General features: G+C 39.6%; 1 protein-coding gene across 5 annotated transcripts; it reads left to right on the forward strand.

Moving 5' to 3' along the window:
• Window positions 1-2,640: 2,640 nt before the first annotated feature.
• LOC108323876 (uncharacterized) lies at window positions 2,641-27,994 on the forward strand. 5 transcript variants are annotated; one of them, XM_017556681.2, is made up of 7 exons: window positions 2,641-2,972; window positions 5,034-5,200; window positions 5,819-6,093; window positions 25,403-25,488; window positions 25,589-26,196; window positions 26,325-26,413; window positions 27,278-27,994. In XM_017556681.2, the coding sequence occupies exons 3-7, from the start codon at window positions 6,082-6,084 to the stop codon at window positions 27,737-27,739; spliced, it is 1,257 nt and encodes a 418-aa protein (XP_017412170.1). In that variant the 5' UTR covers window positions 2,641-2,972; window positions 5,034-5,200; window positions 5,819-6,081; the 3' UTR covers window positions 27,740-27,994. The 5 variants fall into 5 exon arrangements, with proteins under 5 accessions (XP_017412170.1, XP_052728048.1, XP_017412169.1 ...); XM_052872088.1 differs by having other exon boundaries at window positions 2,652-2,972; window positions 5,049-5,200; window positions 25,400-25,488; XM_017556680.2 differs by lacking the exon at window positions 2,641-2,972 and having other exon boundaries at window positions 5,035-5,278; window positions 25,400-25,488.
• The last annotated feature ends 6 nt before the right edge of the window (window positions 27,995-28,000 follow it).

The following is a 28,000-nucleotide window of genomic DNA, read 5'->3' on the forward strand; positions in this document are numbered from 1 at the left end:
TGATTCTTGATAGTTCAAACCGAACACCATAAAGCCTAGGCCGAGTACTAACACTCTAGGCCGAACACCATTAGAAACTGATACTGTAGGACATCAAATAATAATAACAGACGTAATTATATGAAGAAACCGAACGATATAAATACTTAGCTTTATTAATGAGTTTAACATTAAGGAGACGAGTGCTAGTGGAAGACCGAGCACTGTAGAGACCGAACGTTATTGAGTTTGGCCGAATGCTCTTATTTTAAAAATCATATTACTGAATCAAGGTCGAGCGCTTGGTTTAAGACCGAACACCACTTAGTACGAGTACTTGGTGTTAGACCGAGCACTACTTAGTACGAACGCTTAGTGTAAGACCGAGCACTACTTAGTACGAGCGCTTGGTGTAAGACCAAGCACTACTTAACTTATAGAATAAAGGTTTGATAAATATAAGATATCATTTAACTAATGTTCAAGAACGAACGAAACATACAAATACATATAGATATACTAAAGTTTATAATCAAATACCAAGGAATGAATATCCTTGGTTGAACGCTTAAGTCCAAATATTACAAAACGAAACGAAGACGCTAGTCTTCAACTAGAACTCTCTCCAAATGAAAGAATCCAGTTCCAACCGAGTCTACAAGAAAATCGAACACTATATCGAACGAGCGCTGGTCTAATACCAAACACTTATTAAGAACGAACGCTACTGAGAACGAACGCTTGTATAATTGAATGGTCAATACTGACTCTCGACAACATGGTCTAATACCAAACACTTATTAAGAACGAACGCTATTGAGAACGAACATTGGTATAATTGAATTATCAATACTGACTCTCGACAACATCCCTACCCATTTCATGGCTTTCATTAATCATCAATACTTTTAAACGACATACCATATTTCATCATCAACCAAATCATCAAACACAATAGCATTCCAGTTCCTCATACAGTCAACAATGTAGTAACAACCATTTTTCATATTCATTCAAAAATCAACGAACATGCATCCATACAAAGCAAGAATCTAAATCAAATTATATAAGCTTCCCTTACCTCTAAGCGTGACCGAACGTTCACAGAGGTAGAATACGGGTTCACCACTATGGTTTCTTCTACCCTTAAAGCTCACTGATTTCAAAACTATACCAAAGTAAAGGACCAACACACTATCAAAATTAAATATGGAAAGGTGATCAACTCAAGCAGCCAAAAACTAGGCTTGCATGCACAGAAAAATCACTCGGCTGAGAGAGATGAACTTACCAGTCCAAAATCCGAAACTGATATGTTCAAACGGACGCCCTCGACGCCGGGAAAGTAGAAATGGTGCCTGAGTGGTGATCGGAGGAAGGAAAGATGAAGATTTCTTAGAGAGAAGTAAGAGCTTTTTAGAGAGAAGGAGGAGAAAATGGTTTCAGAGATTTGGAGAAGAAGGTAAGCATGCAGAAGTGGCGTGAACTTTTGAAAACCCAGAATTTTACTCCTATTGTCATTAGCGAACGACCAGCCTCCTGCTGTCACCTGATTTCCAGTTCTCTTCTTTGACATTTGGCTTCCATTATGCAGGGGTTTTTAGTGGTTTTAAATGAGTTCTGACACTTTCTTAGATATTATTTAATATGTAAAAATATTTAATGTTGATAAATTAAAATAATTATATTTATTTATTTTTTAAAGTTTGAGAATAAAAATGTATTAAAGTTTCAAAAAAATTAAAATACATTTAATTCTTTTAAATTTTAAAGCTTTGAAAAGAAAAGGATTGAAGTTTAACAATAATAAATGAGCTTATCTTAAACTTTTCAAACTTATCAATAATCGAGTTTGACAATAAACTTTATAATAATAATAATAAAAAAAAATTCCAAGAGTCACGAAAACACGCATAATCCTTAAGTAATACACAACAACATAATAAACATTTTTTTATGTTATTAAAAACTTTTACATCCCCTGCTAATTGGTTATAGAATTTTAATCATTCTTGATATTGATTATTGTTTTACATCTACTGCATATTGCTTACTTTTTTATTTATTTCGCATACCATATATACTCACGTATTATCTCACAAATTCAAATAAATTATTACTTTATTATAAATAATAAAGTTTAACAAGTTCACCTATCATCTCTAATATATATTTATTAGCTATAAAAAGTAATATTCACTTATCTAGAACTTGATATGCATACAAGATAAATCAAGAAATAATCAATATACATTGATTATTAATTGTGCACGACTAATTTATGAAATAAAATATTGTGATGATTTTTAATCACAACTTTTTTTAGTGAAATTCTAATACAAGGATTGCCGTTTTGGCTTAATTCAGAAACATAAAAGATTAAATTAAATTTTCTAAACAACAAAATACTCATACTAAGTTTAATGAAAAAAAATAAAATACTATAATTATAAATTGCTGTAAAATGTATATAAAACCTTGCATTTAATTTAAATTTACAATAATATACGATAACTTAACAGTTTCATAATTTTCCATACATATCAATTGAATTGAATTTTAGTTTATTTTTGTACTAATCACTGAATTGAGAAAAAGAAAGTCAGATAATCTCAAATGGACGTAAGTATTTAATAATAATTGTTTTAGCACTAAAAAAACAGGCAATCTGGCGATACTGGGAAATAAAAGAAGCGGTGAGTGTGTATGGTTTCGAGATGCAAATGCATTCATGTGCAAGTAATGAAATTGAGTTTGGCAATAGCAGAAAAAAGAGGAATAATAGCAAAAGATTATTGCCCATTATGCACAACGCAGAGAGTGTGGTGTGGATCATGAGTGTTCTTAGAGTCTGTAACCCTTCCTTCCATTCCCTTGTCATGGGTATCGCTTCCTCTGTTCATGCGTTTGCATCATTGCCATCATTGGGGAGGCCAAAGTTAAAAACTTTAAGGATCCTCTATCAGACTATTACTACTCACCAACCTTCTCAGGCATGTATTATTTTTTCTCTCCTGCTTTTACTTACTATTAATATTCTATTTTATATTATAATTAGCCTGGCGGTTCTGGATATAGTATGTGATTAAGTGTTTTCTCTTTGGTCTTTTTGTGCGTGTGTGAATCTATGGTTTCGTTGTCTGATTGGGATTGTGGGTATCTAATAAATATAAAGGTTATGTTTTTCATGTCAATACTTGATTTGACTTTCTTTTAGAAACAGAAAATTTTGTGGAAGGTCTCTTGTTTATGCTGTTTCATTTCCTTTCTCTTGTTTATGATATGGAGTCTTAATATATTTTGGGTATATACGGCTTGGGTTGCATGCCTGTCATATGTTACAATGGCACTGTTGAATTCGGTCTTTAATGATCATATGGTTCTGAAAAAAAGAAGAAGCAGTAATGAAACCTTTTGGAAGTTTCTTCTGCTCTTTCTTGTCATTGTATTGCAAAGGTTTAGCTTCTGCATATATGGTTTATTGCATCAATTTGTTTGTCCTGTTGTAGAACTTTTGCTTCTCCTCGACCTTCTCCCTTTCTGCTCTGCCCTGGTGATGGTCTAATTTGGACAAGGTTTCCTTCAGCGGCACTTTGCTACTCAATCTTGAACATTAAAATCCAATAGTTCATATGCTGCACCACATTTATGGTTTGCATGATTGCATCATTGTAGCTTATGGGTTACGACTACCTGATTGACATTAGTTCCTGAAATTAATATTTTTTTTTTATATTTTCAAGGCTCGAGTAAGAAAAATGAATCAAAGGAAGCATGTTCTGATTAAAAGAAGTAGATGAAAATCAATTTACTTTTATCTAAATGAATTTTCAGTTTTTGACAGAGTACAGTGGCATCACCTGTTCCATATGATTGACCACATGGTGATTGTTGTGTGTTTTTAATGTTTCAATGGAGTGAAGAGGGCTAAAGAGTCCATAAAGCAAGTAAATATTGAGGCTCTTCTACCTTGAGCATATAGTAAACTGAAAATAACTGAAATAAGTGATTCTAACTAGTTTTGATGTGAGAAGCTCAAGTCATGTGATAATCATAGGGGGCAATTATGTAGTAGAGATTATTTTTTTGACTTGTCAAACCGTTTTTAATGTTGTTGTATTTTGTAATAGTTTTTGCCAGTTGGGGAGTTGTTAGATTTGAGAATATGGTAATAAAAAAATTTCATCGTCCCTCTTTAAGTTATAAACAATCAGTTTATATCGAAGAACATTTTCTAACTTTTTATGTTTGTTTTCCCTTTTGGTGGTGTCTAGATTTATTAGTTCATTTTGACACTTTCCTACTATCTTGTGTGTAGGTAAAAGTGCGGAACAAGATAATAGGGTGCCATAAATGTAAACTATATTATAATTGGTTGAATTTTTTCAATGAACACTTGGGCTACCTTAGTACAGTAGTGGCCCATTCACCTGTAGTATATTTCCTTTAACAAAGATTAACCTTGGAATTCTTGCATGGAGAATGGAACATCCATTTCTCAACCATTAAGGCTCTCAACCATGAAGCAAGGAATTTTACATTTTTGGGTGCTATCATTTTTAAATAGCACCATTAATCATATAGCTATATTGAAATTGATATGATTTTGAATCCATTTCTTTGAAAACCACCTTAATTGTTGTCACCCTTACCCTACCTTAGTTGAAACCTCAAGGGTGTGGTTTAGTTTCACACCGACTAGAGGTATATGGCATAATGCTCAAGCAATCCTCACCTTACAATTCAGTTTTGTGGGTTTAAGTTAGGCCTTAAGACTAATTTCAAAGACAGTTATTTTTTAAAAAAATATAACACAAGAGACTTGATTTTTAAATTCCTTGAAAGGATATTTGATTTTTGAAGTTGTCTATGGTCTGAGTTATTTATGTATGTATTTATTTTCACCACCCATGATGAGGATTTCAATTCTATATTGGTTATTTGCCAATCATATAGTTTGTGCTGATATCTTTTAATTGAGTACATTGCTGGCTCCTAGCATATCTTTGTTGTTATTGGTAACCGTCGTGATTTGTTATTATTTCAATTAGTAGATTGTCGTTTCCCAGCTTTTCAGCCTTTCGAGTTTGAAATGGAAGAAAAGTTCAGATCGTGCAATGCGTGTGACACATGTTGCTCATGCCACTGTATGTGCATATTGAACAAGTGGCGACAACAGCGGGTGTGGGAATTGACAACTTTACTGATTAAACCTATGAGGGTAAGGGAACCAATTCTCTTCTTAGACAGCATTCAGTCCTCTCCTTTGTTGAGTATCACTTGCAATTGTAGTTGTGGGGTAAGTACCATCTCTATTGTATATTCAAATCACAACTTGTTTTCTGGGAATGCAGAAAGTTAAACTACTTTTAGGGATTTTGATTTGTGCAAAGACATTGAATTGCTTTTAAACGCGAGCAATTCCCAATGTCGTATTCGATCCAATGCCTACCTGAGGTTTGACCAATTTTGACGGTGATAAATTTTCAAATTGACTTATTACATGAGAGTATAAATTTGGGGATTGATTTTCAATGCCGTTGATAGGAAGAATTCATGAAGATTGGCTTTAGATGATAATTTTTAAATGGTTTTTGGTGTTCATTTTGGCGAAGGTAATTGCGATCATCATGATTCTCAAAACTTGGCCAAAGAACCTTCAATAATTGGAATCTTATTTCAAACAGATCGGATCAATTAGATGTTTTTCATTAAGAGATTTTTATGATAATGCTCTATCTTTGTGGAGGCAGATTATTTATAATTTTTTGTAACTGTATTATAGATCTCTGGGGAAATTTTCTATCAATAAAAATTGATTCCTATTTTTTTATTTCAGGGAGTACCTTCCTAGTTCCTAAGCAAACAAAGGGAGTCCTCATTAGCAAAAACAGCACTATCCAGTTAGGCTGTTGGGCAGATGAAGTTTATAGCTGTGCTACTTGTGACGGTGGTGATCACATTTGAGTTGGATTGAAGCTGAACATCATTTGTAATGCAAGAAGAAGCATCTCCATAAGTCTATTGTTGTGATTAAGAACACCAGTGTGCAAGAATCTTGTTCAATTGCATTTGGCGAATCCTTGGGGTGCCTCAGATAAGATGGACGGTAAAGTATGTTGTATTTCCTTTTTATTTACTTCAAGCTATCCACTATTAATTGTAAATTTTTTGAATTAAGATTGTCTGTTCTGTCACTTGAGATTGACCAAGGATTTCTTAACTGCTTGAGGAGATTCTCAGCATGATGAATTATATACTCATAATTCACTATCTCTAGTATTAGGAAACTAGGAAAATAAGGAAAGTAGAGAATTTGGAAACAATACAAGTCAATGCCTAATTATTTACGAAAGAATACAGCCAGTAAATAGAACATTTTTTATTTTCCCAGAGTAGAAAATACTTTCCAACTTGTTTGAAGTGGTTTCAATTTACAAGGACCTCAAAGAGGCTTTGTTATGATATATGAAAGCTAGTCACCGGAACTAGCAAACTTAATAGTGATTCCCTAGATGGAACTTTTTATGCTTGGTCCGGTCATAAAAGACTGGATTTGGTACAATATGTGAAGTTGCTTTTATTTTAGTAAATTAGTTGCATATGATCAACATTTCCAAATTTTAACTCACCAAGTGTCTATTTTACTTTTACATGTTCACTAGTGAATATGGCTCAATACTAGAGCTTTATAGAAAACTGATTAACTGTATTTTGCTTCTTACTTTTCTAACATACAAGGTTTGCACTATTAAAAACATGTATGTACTCCCAAAAGATGTGATTTTGGACCACCTTCAACTTTCCAAAAATTAACCTGACCCTTGGATTTCTTGCTCTATCAATCTAACTTGTACTCTTTGCTTTTGTAATGCAACCTACCTGGCTTTGTGACTGATAGGTTCAGTGGAAAAGTCTATATTAGGAGAAATAAATAAAGGAGGTAGTTATAACCTTCTGCAGCTGTAACAGGTTGTAAGAAACTAGTATATATAGTCTGTGTTTAGGCTATTGTTTAGTTTTTTGGAGTTTAGGAGGAAAAGGGGTTTGGGAGAGTTAAGGTCCTTTCGAAAAGACCTGTGTGAAAATCTCTGTCCTAGGTTCTATGGACCTTACAAGGTTATTGAGAAAATTGGAATGGTCGCATATAAGTTGGATCTGCCCATTCACAGCAGAATCCACCCAGTGTTTCATGTGTCTCTCCTCAAAAGAGCAGTCCAGCCAGCTACTGTTATCCAGCCTTTACCTCCCACACTCACTGAAGAATTAATATTAGATGTTCATCCATAATAGTTATTAGACACCAGGACAAATAACCAAGGAGAATTGGAAGTCCTAATCAAATGGCAGCACCTTCCAAATTCGGACAACATTTGGGAAGCAGCCTCTTCAATCAGCAACGAATTTCCAGATTTTCACCTTGAGGACAAGGTGAAACTTCATGGAGGGGGTATTGATAGGTTTGGCATTGTCTATAGTAGAAGGAAAAAAACATGACAGTTAGGACAGTTATCTTAGTTTGAGGAAAGGTTGTGGAGAGTGAGGTCTCTCGAAATACCTTAGTTGTAATAGAATTCTTGTCTAATTTCCCTAGTTCATTGATAAGGAAATAGACTTTGTGGGAATAAAGTATATCTTTCTATAAAGTTCTCTTCCTGGACCTATCACATTCCTAGTTTGTGGCCTTACAAATATTCTTACCAAAAGAAGAATGAAATAGAAAAGTTAATTAGTGAGATGTTGAAGGATGGCATCATTTGCCCAAGCATCAACCCTTATCTAGTCCTATAATTTTAGTGAGGAAAAAGGATGGTGGGTGGAGATTTTGTGTAGATTATAAGGCTCTTAACAAGCTGACAATCCCTAATTAATTTCCAATTCCGATAGTTGAGGAGTTGTTGGATGAATTAGCTGGAGCAACCATTTTTTCTAAATTGGATCTTAAACCTGGCTACCACCAGATTTGAATGAAGGAGGAAGATATTGAGAAGACAACTTTTAGGACTCATGAAGGCTACTATGAGTTCCTTGTCATGCCTTTTGGGCTGACTAATGCTCCAACTACCTTTCAATCTTAATGAATGAGGTTCTAAACCCTTTTCTCAGGAAATTTGTACTAGTGTTCTTTGATGACATATTAATCTACAGCCCTTCATTGGATATGCATCTCTAGCATTTATCCCAAGTTTTACAGCTCTGGGAAGTCAACAAAAAAAAATGTAGTTTTGGCCAAGCTAGTGTTGAATGTTTAGGCCATGTGGAAGTGGCCAATCCCAAAAGATGCCACTACTTTAGGTGGATTTTTGGACCTTATGGGTTTATTACAGGCGGTTAGTGCAAGATTACTGAAAAATTGCAAAACCTTTTACATAATTATTGAAGAAGGATGGGTTTCAATGGAATATGGAAGCTCGGAGGGCTTTTGAAATCTTAAAGGAAGCTGTATCACGATTGCCCACTTTGGCCATTCCTGATTTTTTGAAACCTTTTGTGGTTGAGACTAATGCTTCAAGCAAACGGTTAGGTGCAATCCTTCTTCAAGAAGGTGTCTTGTTAGTGTTAGAGGCTGGAAGGTGTATGAGAGAAGGAGAAAGGTAGGGAAGTGAGTTGGAGAGCCTAACTGTATTAACAGTTAGGAAGGGGTGGGTGTGCATGCCTATAAAACATAACCACTGTATTTTTGTTTAGTTAGTTAAGACTTTATTTTGTACAGTCAGGGCTAGGACATGAGGAGGGGGATTAGGCTCCCGCATATACCCATTTTACTTGTATTTTGATCGTTGTTAATACAAGAATATACCATTCTTTTCCGTTTAAGTCTTACTTTGGTGTTTTGGAGTGAGAAAGATAGGTTTCATTTTCCAGAAACCTATCAGTTAGCTTTCTGGAGCCAGGCTTTGTCAGACCATGCTCAAAACAAATTGGTTTATGAAAGTGAATTAATGGTAGTACTACAAGTAGTGCATTAATGGAAGCATTATTTGTTGGGGGCTCATTTCGTGATTGTGACAGATCAGAAAAGCTTAAAATTTCTGATGGAGCAGAAGCTTTTAATAGAAGAACAGTTCAGATGGGCATTAAAATTAATTGGATTTGATTTTGAAATCAGATATAGACCTGGAAGAGAAAACACCGTGGTTGATGCTTTGTCCAGAATTGCTCATTTCAGCAGCATCTCTGTGTTAAAACCCCAAGAATGGGACGATTGGGAAGATGAGATGCGGAAAGATGTGAAATTGAGTGGTATTATGATCGGTTTACTAGTAGATCCTAATGCTCACCCTCATTACGAGATCAGAAATGGAAGACTGTATTATCATGGTAAATTGGTGTTACCCAATAATTCTTCCCAAATTCCTATCATTATTAAGGAGCTGCGTGAAACCTCCTTGGGAGGACACAATGGTTATTTTCGTACCCTTAAAAGAGTCGCGGGTGTTTTATATTGGGAGGGCATGCAGAAGGACATCAAAACTTTTGTAATGCAGTTGTCAGAGGAATAAAACTGAGACACTGGTCCCTGCGGGATTACTGCAACCACTGCCTATTCCTACACAAGTATGGACAAATATCCCCATGAATTTTATTGGAAGACTACCAAAAGCAAAGGGTAAAGACACCATTTTGTTGTGGTAGACAGATTCACAAAGTATGTTCATTTTTTTGCTTTATCTCTCCTTATTCAGCATTGGAAGTGGCTCAGCTTTTTGTGAAGGCAATTGTTCGTTTACATGGATTCCCCCTCATCCATTGTCAGACTGAGACAAGGTTTTCCTTAGCCAATTTTGCAGGGAGATTTTTGAACAGGCTAAAACTAAATTTAAGTACAACACGGCTTATCATCCACAATCGGATGGCCAAACAGAGACTGTCAATTGTTGTCTGGAAACATATTTAAGGTGTATGTCAGGCACTCAACCTAAACGGTGGCCCATTTGGTTACCTTGGGCTGAATTTTGGTTTAACACCAAATACAACACCTCTTCACAAATGACACCATTCAAGGCTTTATATGGATGTGATCTTTCTCTCATTTTGAAAGGCAAAACAATCCCAATCCAATGTGGAGGGTGTTAATCAGATGCAGGAAGAAAGGGATGCCATTTTGAAAGAGTTGGAAGATAATTTGTGCAAAGCTACAAGCCAACAAACATAAGAGGGATGTGGTTTATAATTGAGATTGGGTTTTCTTAAAGATTCAACCATATAGGTTCAAATTTTTAGCAAGAAAACCAAATGAAAAATTGAGCCCACACTATTATGGCCCTTATCAAGTGGTGGAACGAATTGTTAAGGTTGCTTATAAATTACTCTTGCTGAACACAGTCGTATTCACCCTGTCTTTCAAGTATCTTTACTCAAACCAACAGTGAGTGTTATGCCATCCTCTCAACCTTTACCCCCTATGATGTGCTGTCCAAGGAATATATGTTACAAGTTACACATGAAAAGTTGTTGGATACATGAAGGAATACAACGGGCGAACTGGAAGTCTTGCTCAAATGGCAGGAACTCCCTTGAGATGGAGAATAGTTGGGAAATGTCATCAACACAAAATTTCTAGACTTTCACATTGAGGAGAAGGTGAAACCTCAAGGGCGGGGTATTGATAGGTTAAAGTCTATACTAGGAGAAATAAATAAAGGAGGTAGTTATAACCTCCTCCAGCTATAACAGATTGTAACAGACTAGTATATATAGTTTTTGTTTAGGCTGTTGCTTTTAGTTTTTTGGAGTTTAGGAGGAAAAGGGGTTTGGGAGAGTTAAGGTCCTCTCGAAAAGACCTGTGTTCTAAGACATCTTGGGTTTTCTTGCCACATTGGCTGTTAGAGAGTGGAAAATGTATGAAAGGAGAAAGAAAACATTAATTACCTAACTGTTTAGCAGTTAGGTAGGGCGAGAAGTGTAAATGTGTATATAAGGTAGAGTTGTGGTGTTGTAAAGGGTTGTTGAGTATATTCTTTTGTTAGTTGTAGGAGACATTGTCCTGGGAGGGAGATTAGGCTCTCTAGTGACTGCTTGTACTGGATTCTTGGAGATAATTCTATACAAAACTATTCTTTCCCTATTTGTTTCTGGTGATTAGTGTGGGTGAGTGTGTGTGGAGTTGGGTTTCTCTTTCTAGAAACCTAACAATTGGTCCGACCTGCCGGATCCCAATTGGGCGTGGAGATCAAATGGATAGGCGAGTGAGCGTGGTTGAAGGGCGGCTGAAACATATTGAGATCGCCGTGGATGGTTTGAAGGTAGAATCGGCGGCGAATCGTCAATATTCTATGGCGATGCGCAAGGATATCCAAGATTTGATGAGGATCATGGGAGCGCAAACCAAACATATCGTGGGGAACTCCGATGGGAGTTAGGGGTCGGTCAATGGCAATCGGGAGGACCGCCGGGATGATCGGGACGAAGAGAAGGATGGGGAACGCCCTGAAGGGCCACCCACTTGGCGGAGAAGGGTGGAGTTACCTGTTTTCGAAGGACAAGACCCATTGAACTGGACAAACAGGGCAGAAAAGTTTTTCGAAATTCAGAAGGTGACTGAGGCGGAGAAGGTTGAACTGGCGTATATTAGCATGGAGGGAAGCGCCGATTACTGATTCAAATTCTGGAAAGAAAAAGCGAGAGACCAATCTTAGGGGGGTCTAAAGGAAGCTTTGGTTATCAGATTTGAAGGTCGAAATCGGGGCGAAATTTTTGAGAGGATGGTGGCGATAAAGCAAACGGGCACGATGGAGGAATATGTGCAAGCTTTCAAGGTGCTGGTAGGACAAACTAGGGCGTTTTCTGACGACCAGTTGTTGGGGTATTTTTTGGCGGGCTTAAGGGAAGAGTTGCAGTGTCAAATTAGACCCCACGATCCTCAAGATTTGATGACGACCATGAGGATTGCGCGCGATGTTGAAGAAGCGCTACGCGGGTTGAAAATGAATGGGTGGACGACAACCAAGAATATGCAATCTTAGAACCGGTTGACGGGAGGTGGAGGAATAGTGACGAGGACCGAACCGGTGAGGAGTAACCCAGGGAGAATTAGCGCGACGGAGAGCGTGGGTTCGGTAGGGCAAGACGAAATTGTGAGAAGTGGAGCACCGCGAGGCGGAAAAACGGTGGGCAGTGACAATCGAGGCGGAACTCGCAAAACCTTCCTTACCCATAATTTTTGAAGCGATGAGAGGAGGGGAGATGCTTCAGATGCGGGGGACCTTTCAGCCCTGGGCACCACTATCCTGAGAGGAGTTTACGGGTAGTGTTGTTGGCAGAAGATGAGAGGAGGAAACAGAAGAGGAGGAGGCCGAGGTGGAGCAGAAACTGATGGAGTTATCAGTCTTCTCGGCTGGTGGACTGAACCAACCTAAAACAATGAAGCTGCAGGGTAGAGTTGGAGGGAAAGTGGTGTTAATACTCATCGACAGTGGCGCCAGCCACAATTTCATCAACATGGGATTGGTGGAAGAGCTAAGTCTAGACCAAGAAGACACCCCCATATCAAGTAAGCTTGGGAGATGGGCAGAAGAAGAAAACAAGAGGTTGGTTCCCCAGAGTAAGGGTCAATATAGAAGGGATAGAGATAGCAGAGAAATTTTACTTGTTTGAGTTGGGTGGAGTGGATATGATCTTAGGAGTGGAATGGCTGGCCAAGTTGGGGGAGATCACCGTGAATTGGAGTGAGCTGACTATGTCGTTTAGACAAGGAGGGGAGAAAGTGGTTATCAAGGGGATCCTACATTGGCAAAGAGGTTGGTTGAACTTGAGGCACTGTTGAAAATGAATGAGGTAGAAACCTGGGCCCTGGTATGGAGTTTAGAGCATCAGGAACAGGGGCGAGAGGATTATGGAGGACAGGGGTTAACGGGGAAGCAAAAGGAGAAGTTGGAGCAAGTTCTAGAGGACCATGCAGAGGTCTTTTGTGAGCCCAAGGGGTTACCTCCTGACAGGGACAAGGTGCACCAAATCACGCTTAAAGAGGGTACCGATCCGGTGAATGTCCGGCCATATAGGTACCCCAATTTGATGAAAGGGGAAATTGAGAGGCAAGTGGCGGAGATGTTGAAAGCAGGGATCATTAGGCCGAGTACTAGTCCTTATTCGAGCCCCGTGATTCCAGTGAAGAAAAAGGATGGAAGCTGGAGGTTTTGTGTAGACTATCAGGCGTTGAACAAGGCTACTATCCTGGATAAATTCCCTATTCCGGTCATAGAGGAATTATTAGATGAATTGAGAGGGGCAAGGTATTTTTCGAAGGTAGATTTAAAGGCGGGGTACCATCAAATCAGGATGGGGAATGAGGATATACATAATATAGCTTTCCGAACTCACCAAGGTCACTATGAGTTCTTACCAATACCCCGGCAACGTTCCAAAGTGCCATGAACAGCTTACTCCAGCCTTTCATGAGGAGGTTTGTTTTGGTATTTTTTGATGACATCCTCATCTACAACCGAAATTTGGAAGACCATGTACAACATGTGGGACAGATTCTGAGTGTGTTGAGGAAGAACAAATGGGTAGCCAATAAGAAGAAATGCGAGTTTGGCAAGGAGGAGATAAGATATTCGGGTCACTTGATATCTGCAAGGGGTGTGGAGATGAACCCAGAGAAAATCAGGGCAGTGATGGAGTGGGAGGAACCCAAGACGCTGAAGGCGTTGAGAAGATTCTTAGGTCTTACGGGTTATTACCGACGTTTCGTGAAAGACTATGGGAAAGTAGCAAAACCCTTGACAGAACTATTAAAGAAGGGGAAATTTAAGTGGTCGGATGGGGCCAAGGAGGCGATGGACAAATTGAAGGAGTTGATCACCACTGCACCAGTGCTTGCTCTGCCAGATTTTGAACAACCCTTCCCTATAGAGTGCGATGCATCTGGAGGAGGAGTAGGAGCAGTATTAATGCAAGGAAAAAAACCCATTGCGTTTTTCAGTAGAGCTCTGTCAGAGGGATCACTAAATAAGTCCATATATGAGAAGGAACTACTTATGGCGTTGGTTATGGCAATACAATATTGGAGACCCTACCTGTTGGGGCAGAAATTCTTCGTTCACACGGATCAGAGAAGTCTCAAATACTTACTAGAACAAAGGATAACCACCCAGAATCAGCAAACCTGGATTGCGAAGTTGCTAGGTTACGATTTCGAGATCCAGTATAAATCCGAAGCCACAAATCTTGTTGCTGATGCTTTATCCAGGAGAAGGGAAGACAAGGAGGAGGAGGAAAAAGAATTAAGGGTGGTGGGGTGGCCTTATTGGGGAGACTTTGAAGAAGTGCTGCGAGAAGTAGAGGAAGATGAAGCTTTGGTGAAGATCAGGGAAGAAATTAGAAAGGATCCTAATCCACCTAGCCTATACACTTGAACATGATCGGCTGCATCATAAGGGAAGGTTAGTTCTGTCTGCAAAGTCAGCTTGGATACCTAAGATCCTAGCTGAGTTTCATTCGACTAGCACAGGGGGACACTCTGGGGTGTACAGGACCTATCGTCGAGTTGCCTAGTCACTCTTTTGGATCGGGATGAAGCAGATGGTGACTGATTTTGTAGCAAGGTGTTTGACGTGCCAACAACACAAATATTTAGCGTCCTCCCCCAAGGGTTGTTGCAACCCTTACCCATATACCTCATGCTGTCTGGGAGGAAGTGAGTATGTATTTCATTGTAAAATTGTCGAAATCACAGGGATATGATGCAGTGTTGGTTGTGGTGGACCGCCTCAGTAAGTATGGGCATTTCCTGCCACTGAAACACCCTTACTCGGCCCATACTGTTGCGGAAATTTTTGTTAAGGAGGTGATAAGGTTGCATGGGGTGCCAATATCCATCGGCAGTGACCATGAACCTTTGTTCTTGAGTGTGTTTTGGAGGGAGATCTTTAGGATGCAAGGCACGCAGTTGAAGATGAGCACTGCCTATCATCCTAAAACAGATGGGCAGACGGAAGTGTTGAATAGGATACTGGAAGGCTACCTGAGATGTTTCTATTCTGAGCAGCCAAAAAACTGGAGTATAGTAATTCCTTGGGCTGAGTATTGGTACAATACTAGCTATCAAAGTACTGCAAAGTATACTCCTTTTGAAACGGTGTATGGGAGAGCTCCCCCTTCCCTGAATAGGTTTATACCGGGGGAAACAGCGGTGGAAGCGGTAGCACAGGAGCTGCAAATGTGTGATGAAGCGTTGAAGCAGCTTAAGTTCCATTTAAACCGAGCCCAAGATATGATGGCAAAGTACGCCAACAAAAAAAGAAGACTTGGAGTTGGAGATATTAAGATTGATGATTGGGTTTACTTAAAAATAAGACCCCACAGGCAGAATTCTATGCCTGCTAGGCTGCATCCCAAACTAGCAGCAAGGTATTTTGGACCCTTTAAAGTGTTACAGCAGGTGGGGGAGGTTGCGTTCAAACTTCAATTACCTAAAACAGCTCGGATTCATCCGGTATTTCATGTGTCCTAGTTAAAAAAAGCAGTGGGTACCCAGAATGTTGAGAAGGAGCTACCACTAGATCTGCAAGTAGACCAACCTTTTGACCCTTTCAGATTTTAGACAAAAGGCAAATGCAGCAGGGGAGGAGGTGGTGCAATGGAGTGGCAAGAAGGGGGAAGAGATGGTGCAACATGGGAAAATGTTTCAATGATCCAAGATCCGAATTTCAACCTTGGGGATAAGGTTGCTCATCTAACTGCGGGTAATGTTAGAGAGTGGAAAGTGTATGAAAGGAGAAAGAAAACATTAATTACCTAACTATTTAGCAGTTAGGTAGGGCGAGAAGTGTAACTGTGTATATAAGGTAGAGTTGTGGTGTTGTAGAGGGTTGTTGAGTATATTCTTTTGTTAGTTGCAGGACAATGTGTCCTGGGAGGGAGATTAGGCTCTCTAGTGACTGTTTGTACTGGATTCTTGGAGATAATTCAATACAGAACTATTCTTTCCTTATTCGTTTCTGGTGATTAGTGTGGGTGAGTGTGTTAGGTTCCTTTATTCAGGGAACCTAAACAATAGCTTCTCTTCTCACTCACACACTCAACAACGGAAGAAATAAAGTATGTATATAAGTATTTTATTCAATCTGTAGTGTAAAGAAAGAAGAAAATACAAGTAAATGTTCCCCAAGGAAGCCTCCCTTCGTCCACTGGCCAAGAGGTCCAGTCTAAACCCTAAACAAAATCCTTGATAAACCCTCTCCCCTTATTTTGTAATTATTTATACTCTCTCTCTACTAACAACTAACCAACTTTCCCGCCCCCGACTTTCCACCTAACATAAAGTCTCCACCGTTCGGTATTAGCAACTTAATACCGTTCGGTCCTTCACTCCCTCCTCTCCTGCATCGTCCGTTCGGTGTTAACCGCATTACGGTTCGGATATTACTTCCACATTACCGTTCAGTCCTCCTCTATCATTCTCGTTCGGCCCTCCTCTAACATTACCGTTCGGCCATCCTCTTTTATTCCTCCTCTGATATACCTTTAGCTTCCTAACATTACCCTCCTTCCCAATATCAACCTTGTCCTCAAGGTTGAAATCAGGGAATTGCTGCTTAATATATTGCTCCTCCTCCCAGGTAGCACCGTCTACACCACTCTCTTGCCACTGTATGAGGACTTGGGGTATTTCCTCCCCTTGCTGCGGCTGGTTTCTGCGCTGTAGCACCTTCATAGGTGTATATTGAGGTTTGTCATCCTGTAGTTCAGTAGGAAGGACGCCTTCAACTGGATGTGATCCTATAGCTAACTTCAGCTGGGACACATGGAGGACAAGGTGTATTTTTGATGTGTCCGGTAACTGCAGCCGAACGGCTACTGGACTAATTTGTTTCTCCACCAAGAAGGGATCATAGTACCTTGCTGAGAGCTTAGGATGGAGTCTTGTGGGCATATATGTTTGCCTATGGGGTCGGATTTTCAAAAATACCCAATCTCCTTCTTTGATCTTGGCATCCACCCTTTTTTTATTGGCATAATATGTCATCTGGTCTTGAGCCCTAGCCAAATGATATCTCAGTTGTTGTAAAGCCTCATCTCGAGTCTGCAAGTCTTGGGCAACTGCTTCCACCACTGTCTCCCCCAGAATGAATCGTGTCAGTGTGGGAGGGGGTCGGCCATACATAGTTTCAAAGGGTGTGCACTTGGATGCCCCCTGAAAACTGGTATTATACCAGTATTCAGCCCAAGGCAACACTAAGCTCCAACCCTTGGGTTGTTCCGAACAAAAACAACGCAAGTATGTTCCTATCACCCTGTTCACCACTTCAGTTTGCCCATCTGTCTCTGGGTGGTAGGTAGTGCTCATCTTGAGCTGGGTGCCCTGCAGTCTGAAAATCTCCTGCCAAAATATACTCAAGAATGTCGAATCCCTATCACTTACAATGGTCATAGGTATACCATGTAGTTTAATCACCTCTTTCACAACCACTGTAGCTATGGATCTTGTAAGGATGCTTAATGGGAATGAAATGCCTATATTTGCTGAGCCTGTCCACCACCACTAAGATAGTGTCAAATCCTTGAGATTTGGGTAATTTGACCACAAAATCCATACTTATGTCCTCCCAGATTGCTTTTGGAATAGGTAAAGGTTGTAAAAGACCCTTGGGTGAGGAAGCCAAATATTTATGCTGTTGACAAACTAGGCATGCAGCCACATAGTCTATGACTGTCTTCTTCATTCCTGCCCAATGCAATGATTGTGCCACCCTTCTATAGGTCCTATAGACCCCTGAATGTCCTCCTGTGACAGTGTTATAAAATTCTAACAATAATTTCAGTATCCAGGCCGATTGTGCTGATAAGACCAACCTTCCCTTGTAATGTAATCTCCCATGTTCCAAGGTATAAGCTGGATGGGAATTAGGGTCTTCTCGTATGTCTTCCACTATTTTCTTTAAAGTCTCATCCCGTTCGACCTCTTCCATAATTCCCTGGAAATCTGATCAGTACGGTCGTGATATCATCTGAAGTGCTTTGTCTTCTTCCTCCCATTCTCCCCCTTTTCTAGATAACCCATCCGCTACTCAATTCGAAGCTCATGTCCTGTGTTGTATTTCAAACTCATACCCCATGAGTTTAGCTAGCCAATTTTGTTGGCTTTGAGTAGTAATGCGCTGCTCCAGGAGATACTTTAAGCTTCTTTGGTCAGTATAAACAACAAACTTCTGACCTACTAAGTATGGCCTCCAATGCTGGATAGCAAGAGAGGATTCGGATAAGGCCTTACTGAAGAAGGCTGTGGGCCTTTTGTTCTGTGATAGTACTACTCCCACTCCCTTGCCAGAGGCATCACACTCCACATAAAAAATTTGATTGAAATCAGGTAAGGCCAACACTGGTGCTGTAGTAACAACATTTTTAAGCTGCTGCATAGCTTCTGTTGCAGCTGTAGACCACTTAAACATCCCCCTTTTCAGCAAGTCAGTAAGGGGTCTAGCCATCCTCCCATAATCTCTAATGAATCTTCTATAATAGCCTGTCAGCCCCAAGAATCCTCTCAGCTCTTTGATATTCTTGGGCTCCGGCCAGTCCAACACTGCTGCAATCTTTTCTCTATCCATTTCAACCCCGACTGCAGATATTGTGTCCCAGTACTGCACCTGTCTTTTGCCAAATTTGCATTTTTTTCTCATTGGAAAAGAGTGCATGTTCAGCTAATACTTCCAAGACTTGCACTAAATGTTGTGAGTGTTCCTCCCATGTTTTGCTATATACTAGTATATCGTCAAAGAACACTAATACAAACCGCCTCAGGAAAGGTCTTAAAACGGAGTTCATCATGTCTATGAACATGGCTGGAGCATTTGTTAGCCCAAAAGGCATAACCATAAATTCGTAATGCCCTTGGTGAGTCCTAAAGGCACTTTTATGAACATCTTCACTCCTCATCCTAATCTGATGATATCCAGCCTTTAGATCCACTTTTGAAAAGTAAGATACTCCTTGGAGTTCATCCAACAGCTCCTCAATAACTGGGATAGGGTATTTATCAGCCACGGTTACTCTATTCAGTGCCCTGTAGTCTACACAAAACCTCCAACTTCCATCCTTCTTCACCAAAATTACAGGGCTAGAGTAAGGACTATTGTTGGGCTTAATAATACCCATATGAAGCATCTCTTCCACTTGCCTCTCAATTTCTTCCTTCATCCCATGAGGATAGTGGTATGTCCTTACATTTACAGGTTCAGTACCCTCTTTCAAAGGGATTCTATGATCAACTCGCCTTTTTGGTGACACCTTGAGGATCTCGGAATATTCCCTCAAAATCACTTAATATTCTTCTCAGCCCGGCCTCTTCATTATGAGTTAAGCAACTCTCCTCTGCCTCATCTTTCATCAACTTAGTTTGACTCAAACTCCAAACTAGAGTCATTATTTCGATCCCCTTTTCTTTTAAGAGAATTTCTGGAGTTATCACTTGTCGCGTTAGGGTAGGATCCCCCTTTATTTCCACCTCCTTCCCTTCATGCTCCACCTTCATAATGAGCTGTCCCCAATCCACTTTAATCTCTCCCAAAGAAGCCAACCAAGTTACTCCTAATATTACATCCACTCCACCCAACTCAAAGAGATACAACTTATCTCTGACTTCCAGACCTTCCAGCGTCATAGGAACTCCCAAACAACACCCTGGGGCCACCTTCTTCTATCCATCTCCCAAGCACACTTTATAAGGAAGTGTATCGATGCTTTCCAACCCCAACTCCTCCACCAATCTGGTGGCTATAAAGTTGTGACTCGCTCCGTTATCAATTAATACCAAAACCTTCCTTCCTTGTACCCAGCCTTGTAACTTCATGGTATTAGATTGTGTCAACCCTCTGGCAGAGAAAACCGACAACTCCATATTTGTTTGCTCCATTTCGATCTTCTCTTCACCCTCTTCTCCTTCATCTTCTTTTGCCAGAATCATCACCCTCATACTCCTTTCAGCACACCTATGGCCCGGGCTGTAAGGGCCTCCGCAAGGAAGCAACGCCCTTCTTCGCTCCTCTTAATGTATTCGGGATAAGGCAAGGTCCTTACTCCTCTTCCTTGAGCATTCCCTCCTCCGCTACTGCCTACTCGGGAGACTAAATTGCTGGAAACGCCTTCTTTCTTCATTCCCGACCCGCCACCGGCGTTTGCCGACCCCTCCGTCGACCCGCGATAGGTTTCCGTCCTCGCGACAGTACCTGTACTCGGGGCATATCTTCCCCAAGTCGTCCCTCCTTTTCCTCCCGTTCCGCTATTACCTCGCGATACAGATCCCGCCTGCTCGACACCGCGAGCTCGCTCCATCGCTGTCAACAAATCGCGTGGATCGTGCGGCCTCACTAGATTTCTCAATCCTTCCTGCAACCCAGAAAAAAATACCCCAATAATTGTTCCTCCTTTACTCCAACTGCTTGTGCCACCAAGAATTCGAACTCCTGTATATATTCGTCGACATTTCCCCTTTGTCTCATAAACGGAACCCCTGTTTAATCCCCAAACCTCCATGTTAAGGCGGCAGTGAACATGCTCCAAGTTGGGTGTTGGGTCTTCTTCCGCCAGAAGCGGAACCAATAACTAGCGCCTCCCTCCATACAAATGTATACCAACTTCATCTTCTCCCTCTCCGTTACGTTTTGAAGATCAAAAAATTTCTCGGCCTTCGCTATCCAACCCATGGGATCCGTTCCTTCGAACGTTGGTAGTTCAACGCGCTTCATCTAGCTTCGTTGCACGTCTCCTCTACCATCTTCCACTTCGTCCTCCGAACTTTCTGGTGGTCGTCGTTCACGTTCAGCAATGATGGAATCGTGACTTCCTTCGGAACTCCGATCATGGTTCCTGGAGCGTGGTCCTGAGGTTCGCTGAAACGAGAGAGTCATTGCTCGCATCCCCACCTTTAATTCCTCCAGAGTCGACTCTATCACCACAAACCATCCCTCTATCCTTCCTTCTAGTGCGTTTAGTTTCCCCTCCATTCTTCTTTGCTACCGTTCCTCCTTGCTCGCTCCTCTTCCCTCCGAAACAGGTCCGGTAGGTTGGACCAATCTGTTAGGTTCCTTTATTCAAGGAACCTAAACAATAGCTTCTCTTCTCACTCACACACTCAACAACGAAAGAAATAAAGTATGTATAAGTATTTTATTCAATCTGTAGTGTAAAGAAAGAAGAAAATACAAGTAAATGTTCCCCAAGGAAGCCTCCCTTCATCCACTGGCCAAGAGGTCCACTCTAAACCTTAAACAAAATCCCTGATAAACCCTCTCCCCTTATTCTGTAATTATTTATACTCTCTCTCCTAACAACTAACCAACTTTCCCGCCCCCGACTTTCCTCCTAACATAAAGTCTCCACCGTATTAGCAACTTAATACCGTTCGGTCCTTCACTCCCTCCTCTCTTGCATCGTCCGTTCGGTGTTAACCGCATTACCATTCGGATATTACTTCCACATTACCGTTCGGTCCTCCTCTATCATTCTCGTTCGGCCCTCCTCTAACATTATTGTTCGGTCCTCCTCTGTCATTAACATTACCGTTCGGCCATCCTCTTTTATTCCTCCTCTCATATGCCTTTAGCTTCCTAACAGAGTGTGTGTGGAGCTGGGTTTCTCTTTCTAGAAACCTAACATTGGCAGAACAGTTGTATTCATAATCAAATCATTCAAGAACTTGTCTTGGATTTTTCTGAGCTACTGGGTTCCTATCAGTGACTTTCCTTGAACTGTGTATTAAAAACGTGTTACAATTTCCACACTCTAAGATGTTCAATTCTAAGTATGAGGGGTGTGTTGAGATCTTACATCAACTATATGTATGGTTAAAGTAGACCTTAAAAAGGCTTGGGAAATCCTTTGAGTTAGGCCTAACCAAGTTCAAGATGGGATTAGGGACTGTCCTAAATTTGATATTGTGTCCTTCAACTGACCCAATACATTTGCTGTTTTTCAGTGCAGTATAGGAAAAAAAGTAGTCCTACATGGGCCATCTGCTTTCCAAGTGCAATCAACCTAGCCCTTTACTTTCCTTATATAAATCTCTTTGCAAGTTTCATTGATGTATATAACCAGATTCTACCAGGTTGAGAAATACCAGAAATGAAAAAACAACTTGCAATTTTCAGAAAATTTCTTGCTCTTCTTTAGATATAAAATTCTTTTATAAACTAATTCCATGTGCCATTAAGTCCCAGAAGAATCATCACAACAATTATGCTTGCCCCGTGCCTGAATGAGAAATGGTCTGAGTAGTTTTTTGCTTTTAGAAAGCTTAATCTAAGTGATTGGCTGGTATATGCAATGTTTAATGTGTGAGCCTCTACAATGCATTGCTGGGAAGGCAATCCTCTCTTGCTTAAACAATGTTAGTCTTACACTTGAAGGTGGGCGTGTACATTGCAGAGGAAGGTGGGTTTGCTCCTACCCATGGCTGAGCAAATTAGAAATATGTTGCCATATAGAATGTATAAAATGCTTATTTTTACGTGTTGTCTAAAAACAATTATTTATCCTTGTTCGCAATCCTCAACTACCATTGGCCTCTGTCCACCGCCAACAGTTGCGAAAAGTCAGCCATCTTGTTCCTATTGACAATCGACAATGGCTAATGATGTCAGTCACTGCACTGGTTGCCATAATTTAACTAGCCTACGCAAGTTAGCAGTTGAAGGTGGTGGGTGAGTGTGACTATAGCCACCATTGCTGATGACTGAAATCCAGCCACCTTTTTCACGTGTTAATAGTTGATGATGTCTAGCAAATTCAGCCCACACAAAAGATTAGTGATGGTTGGCAACTTTGATCATTGTTGCCAATCACCAATTCAGGCTCCTTGTGCAGTTTCTGGAGGTTTACAGCTGGATCGTGAGTTTAGCTACCCACTAGTTATTGATTACCAAAATTCTGTCACCTCTTTGTGCTGTTAGTATATATGAATCATGTATCATGCGATACTTACTACCATGTTCTAAAGTTTAAATATATGGGATTAATACGACAAAATAATAAGGACATTAATGATAATGTTATGCTTACACATAGGATACAAGCAGGATAACATTGAAAAAGTGATAGCAATCTCCTTAGTTAGGTTGGGCCAAAGCTAGGAGAGAAGCTATGGTGATGGTGAGATGGAACAAAGGATGTGGAATTTTGTGGGTTAGGAGGAGAAGGCTCATGGCCTTGGTGCTTGGATGGTGATGGAATGGTGTTTGATGGTGCTCTAAGAGAGGTTAGGCCAACTCTAGAAGAAAGTGGCTAGAGGAGACCACATGGGATGCTCTAGCCTTTGGTGACCTAAGATGAGTAGTATGGCACAAAAAGGGAAGCATAACATTACTCAAATTCAAAGGTGAATACAAGAGTGGGAGACACCTCTATTTATAGGCTCAAGGGTGTCTCCAAATTGTAGAAGCTAGACCTAAAAATCCAAACTTGGCTAGCTTGGAGAACAAGGTGAAAAATCCTTTCCATTAGGAGAACATGTGGCAAAATATCTCTCCATTAGGAGGAGGACATGTGGCCACTATCTATGGAAAATTCTCTCCAATGTGAGCATGACACATGGCCACTCTCACAAAGGTTTGGGAAGTCCACTCCTTGCTCTTGGACATCCCACTTGGTCAACATTAGGCCTTGGCCTTTGTTGACTTAAGTGGTCTAAAAACCTTACACTACTTGGCACAACATACAAGGCCCAAAATAAAACCTACACTACTTGACCCGTAATACAAAACCCAAATAAATCTTAGACTACTTGATCCAAAATACAAGGTCCAAAAATTATTCCTACTCTAGAAACTCCATGATGGCCCAAGATAGTCCAAGAGAGAGAGTCTAGGTCCATCTTTTACAGATGACTTCAACTCTCCTTGAAAGTGCTTGGCTATGGCTAGGGGATATGCCTTCAAAAAGGCTTCAGGTGTTATTTGTAATCATAAGGTTCTTACCATATTCTTAGACAAGTTTTATTGTACTACTATGTGTCCAATTATACTCTGATATAGAGAATGTTGAGCTTTAAAGAGGCAACAAGAGGAAAAGGTGACAATAGTATAATGAGAATGTTAAGAAGGATGTGTGAACACACTTGAAAAAATGAATAAAATTGTTTTAGGTGGGTTTAGCACGTATAAAGAAGGGTACTGAAGGCACTAGTGAGAAGAGTAAATTATATAGTCTTTTAGTTTTGTTAAAATGGTGAGGGAGACCGAGAAGGACACTGGATGAAGTTGTTGAGAGGGATTCCATGGTGAATCATACTTCAAAAATTAAAGGAGGTGAACGGCATTTTGTTATCTGTGTAGCTGACCTTACCAAGTGGTATAAGGCTTTTGTTGTTGTTTTAGTTTTCTGTAAGCGGACTGTTTATTGACCTATTTGTTCTAGTTCTGGTTTTGTTGATTCAATCTCAAATTGCATAGGAGCTTTTTGTATTTTTCATTTTCAAATTCATGAAAAAACATTCGTGATTACCAAATCTTATCCTACTGATCGTAGTGATTCTACATTCCTATATGAAAAGAAAAATTGAAGAAATAGTAAAATATTGTCCACTGAGGTGTGTTTGGAACTCAGTAATAGGAAGAGTCTCTTATTTCACTCTGTTTACTTAGTGTCATAAAGTTGATGGAATTTCTTCACTGAATGTTGGAGGAGAAACCGGGTTATCTGAAACCTCACCAGTAGTTGATGATTTACACCAAGGAATTTCTTTTTGCAAAATGTGAGCCAAGGAACACTATTATATGCTAGTGGTTAAATGTTAAACTTTTAATAATAATAAAAGGGTCATAAGCAAAACGGACAGGTGTTACATGAGGAAATATATGGATTGATCAAGGTTGAGGAAAAACAGGGAAAGTTAAGTGAGGTTTAAAATAGAAAGCAAATCTAAGTTTTTTACGGGCTCCATATGGTGCATGGAATGTTTAAAACGAATTTGCAATGTTAAGAAAACTACTTTAAATATTTTAATAGTAAGATTGTGAATTTTCGTTTTAGCAAACTTAGATTGTCTGCCTTTTGACCCCTTTGTTGCTACCCTAGTAGATCTTGTTGTAGCACTGTGCTATATAGTATTTTATGTTTTTCAAACCTATAACATGGAGTATTTGATAGATCTTTAACCTAGCTTTCTCTATCTTTCTGTTATACATGGCACTCAGTTAAGTATCCCATTCAAATTTCACTCTAGAAAAACTTGGTGTTCAACAGAATCCTTTACATCCTGTTGTGGCATGCTGTGCTCTTTTAGTGTTTGAAATTCCATCTACAAATGTTTTTTTTTCTTTTTTTCCATTTCTGCATCATACCGAATAATCAAGTTCTGTTGACAACAATTTCGTGAACTTCTGACATAGCATTATAGCATGTTAAAAGACGTATACATGCCACATAAAATTTGCTTATTTTTTGTTTCAAATGAATTTATATAGCTTCTTTTGCTCCCATTTGATAGCAGGATATAGTTTGTGATATCTGTGGGGATGCAGGAAATGAAGAGGATCTTGCTATTTGTAACAAGTGTACTGATGGGGCAGAGCACATGTATGTATTATAATATCTTGCATGGTTGTATATTTGTTTTGGTAGCCTCTTATTATGGGCAAGTGAAATGATCTGGTTTTACTTCTCATTCATCAACCAGTTATTGTATGCGTGATATGTTGGAGAAAGTTCCTGAAGGTGATTGGTGGATGTGTGAAGACTGCAAGAAGTCAGAATGCCAAAAATCCAAAAGTCAAGTAAATCTTGAATCTTCAAGTAGTGCAGAATTAAACTCAAAATCTTTCCATGATTGGAAAAGGCACACAGGTGTAAGTACTAGATCTTATTCATCAGCTAACAGGCATGGTGTCCAGTCAGAAGCCCAGTCTTTGAAGGAGGACAAAATGAGTGCCAAATCCTGCGACAACACCCCACTGCAGCATAAGGACTCCTCATACAAAACTTTTAAAGATGGAAAAGCAAAAGAAACCAAAGATACTACTTCTGAGCTCCAAATTTCTTGCAATCCTCAAGACAAAGCTAAAGCTTCTCATGCTTTTAGTGACAAGAGATGTGCTGACACCTTACAAGTTGATTTAGATAGAAAAACAAAGGCTCTTGATACAAGTGCTGGACTCCCTAATACGTCAACATCACCCAAACGATCTCCACTAGTTAGGGAGTTGCTGTCCGAAAACTTGGGGAAGGCAAATGTGGAGCAATCTTCCTGTGTTTATCTGGAAAAACCCAAGTCACATTCTCATTCAGGTAATGAATTGCCAACATTGGGCTCACAAACTGAGATAACACATGTTGTATACGTGACACGGTGATAACTTTCTTTTCGGTGTTATTTAATTTAGATAAGTATTATTAACTTTGATGTATCCACGCAGGCCCTCACTTGATGTCCGGATTGACTGGGATTGTGGATGTGAAATTTGAAGGACATCTGGACGAAGCTCGTTATTTGCCAATGAAAAAGGTTGGGAAAGATATAACTATACATGATACTAAAAAGGCGACAAATCTTGGGTCGCTGTCCAAATCTGAAATGATTGCTTTTATAAAACTTTCAAGAGGATAAAATAAGGGAAAATGAAATAAGTTTCTCCTCGAGTTAAAGTTAGCTTTTGCAAAAATTAATTTGTAAATGTTCTCTTTATTAGTTTCTTCTAAATCAATTTTTACATGTGTATTTGTGAGTTTTAGCTTATGGAAAAGGGCATTTCAACGTTTCTTCTAGTTTTTATCTCCTAAAAATTGTTTACAAAGAAGTTTACCTAAACAAACACATAACAAAAAGGATGGTTGGCAATGATCGTAAAGAGAAATGGAAACAGTTGTATGTAGTGGGGAGGAGGTGGGGGATGGAGAGTGAAGATTCTGTTATGTAGAAGGGTCCTATTCTCGGGAAGAATGTTATTTTCTAGTTTATTGCTTTTCATCTCGCTAGAATCTTTGTTCCATTCCTTTGTTATATAATTTTAGTCTGTCTATACATCCTATGCTACGTTGTATTATGGATTCATCCTTTTGAGAGAATTTTCAGAATACAGATACCAATTACCTTATATTTTTTCTTGTCTTTGCTTGGGTCCTACCATATAACTTCTATACCGAGTCTGCTCACAGTTCTATTTAAAAATGTTAGAGATATTGTTGCACAATTAATACTACATAATCAGTCAGTATATTGAACTCAAGTGAAAGAAAGAAATCCTGTTTTGTCAGCATTGAGAGTGACAATGACATAAGCTGTAAAATGAATTTAGATACCATGTGCATGGAATAAAGGCTATGTGCATGGATACACAATTGGTGCTAATACATGCTTACTTTATTGCAGCGAAAAATTAGAGATTTTGTGAGCAGTTCAGCATTGGATCTCAATGTGAATCTTCAAGGGGGCATCAACAAGGTTGGAGCAACAGATATTCCTGAATCTGATGCTGTGGATACAAGTTTTTCAGGTGACAAGGTTGAAGCACATGGAATTGGTGAATCTGATCTCGTTCTTGATCTTAATACTTCACTGTGGCCTGAAAGGGCAACCCCGGAAGTTGGCCCCTGTCTGCCTGTTGAGAATGTGGATGATCAACCAAGCAAAGATGTGAACGTCAAGATGCCAACAGAAGAGAACAAAAATGATGACAAAGTTGAACCACATGAGGAAAATCTGAACAACAATGCCGAGAGAAGTAATACCGACAGACCTGAATCCCTTGCTTCTCCAACAAGTGATGAGGAACATCTGAGCCTGCTTTATTGGCAAGCTGTGGAAGTTTTATCCTCTAAATTTGGACTTTGAATTGCACCATGTCAAAAGCACTTGAACATTGTTATTCCTTTCTGCACACTGGCTCACCGTGATATTTAAGATTTCCAGTAATACATACTCCATAGAACATTTGACTGTAGGATGGAACATGCTTCTTTGCGATTCCCTTCGTTTGATTTCCCTTATTCTGGTTGTCGTCTCTTTCCAAGTAACATTTGCATGTGTGTTTTTTTCTGTTGAGACATTTTCTTTATATACATATTTGCCGGCAAAGAGTTCAAATGATTCTAT

This window comes from Vigna angularis, chromosome 1 (genome assembly GCF_016808095.1).
Source record: "Vigna angularis cultivar LongXiaoDou No.4 chromosome 1, ASM1680809v1, whole genome shotgun sequence".
In the NCBI taxonomy this organism is placed as follows: domain Eukaryota; kingdom Viridiplantae; phylum Streptophyta; class Magnoliopsida; order Fabales; family Fabaceae; genus Vigna; species Vigna angularis.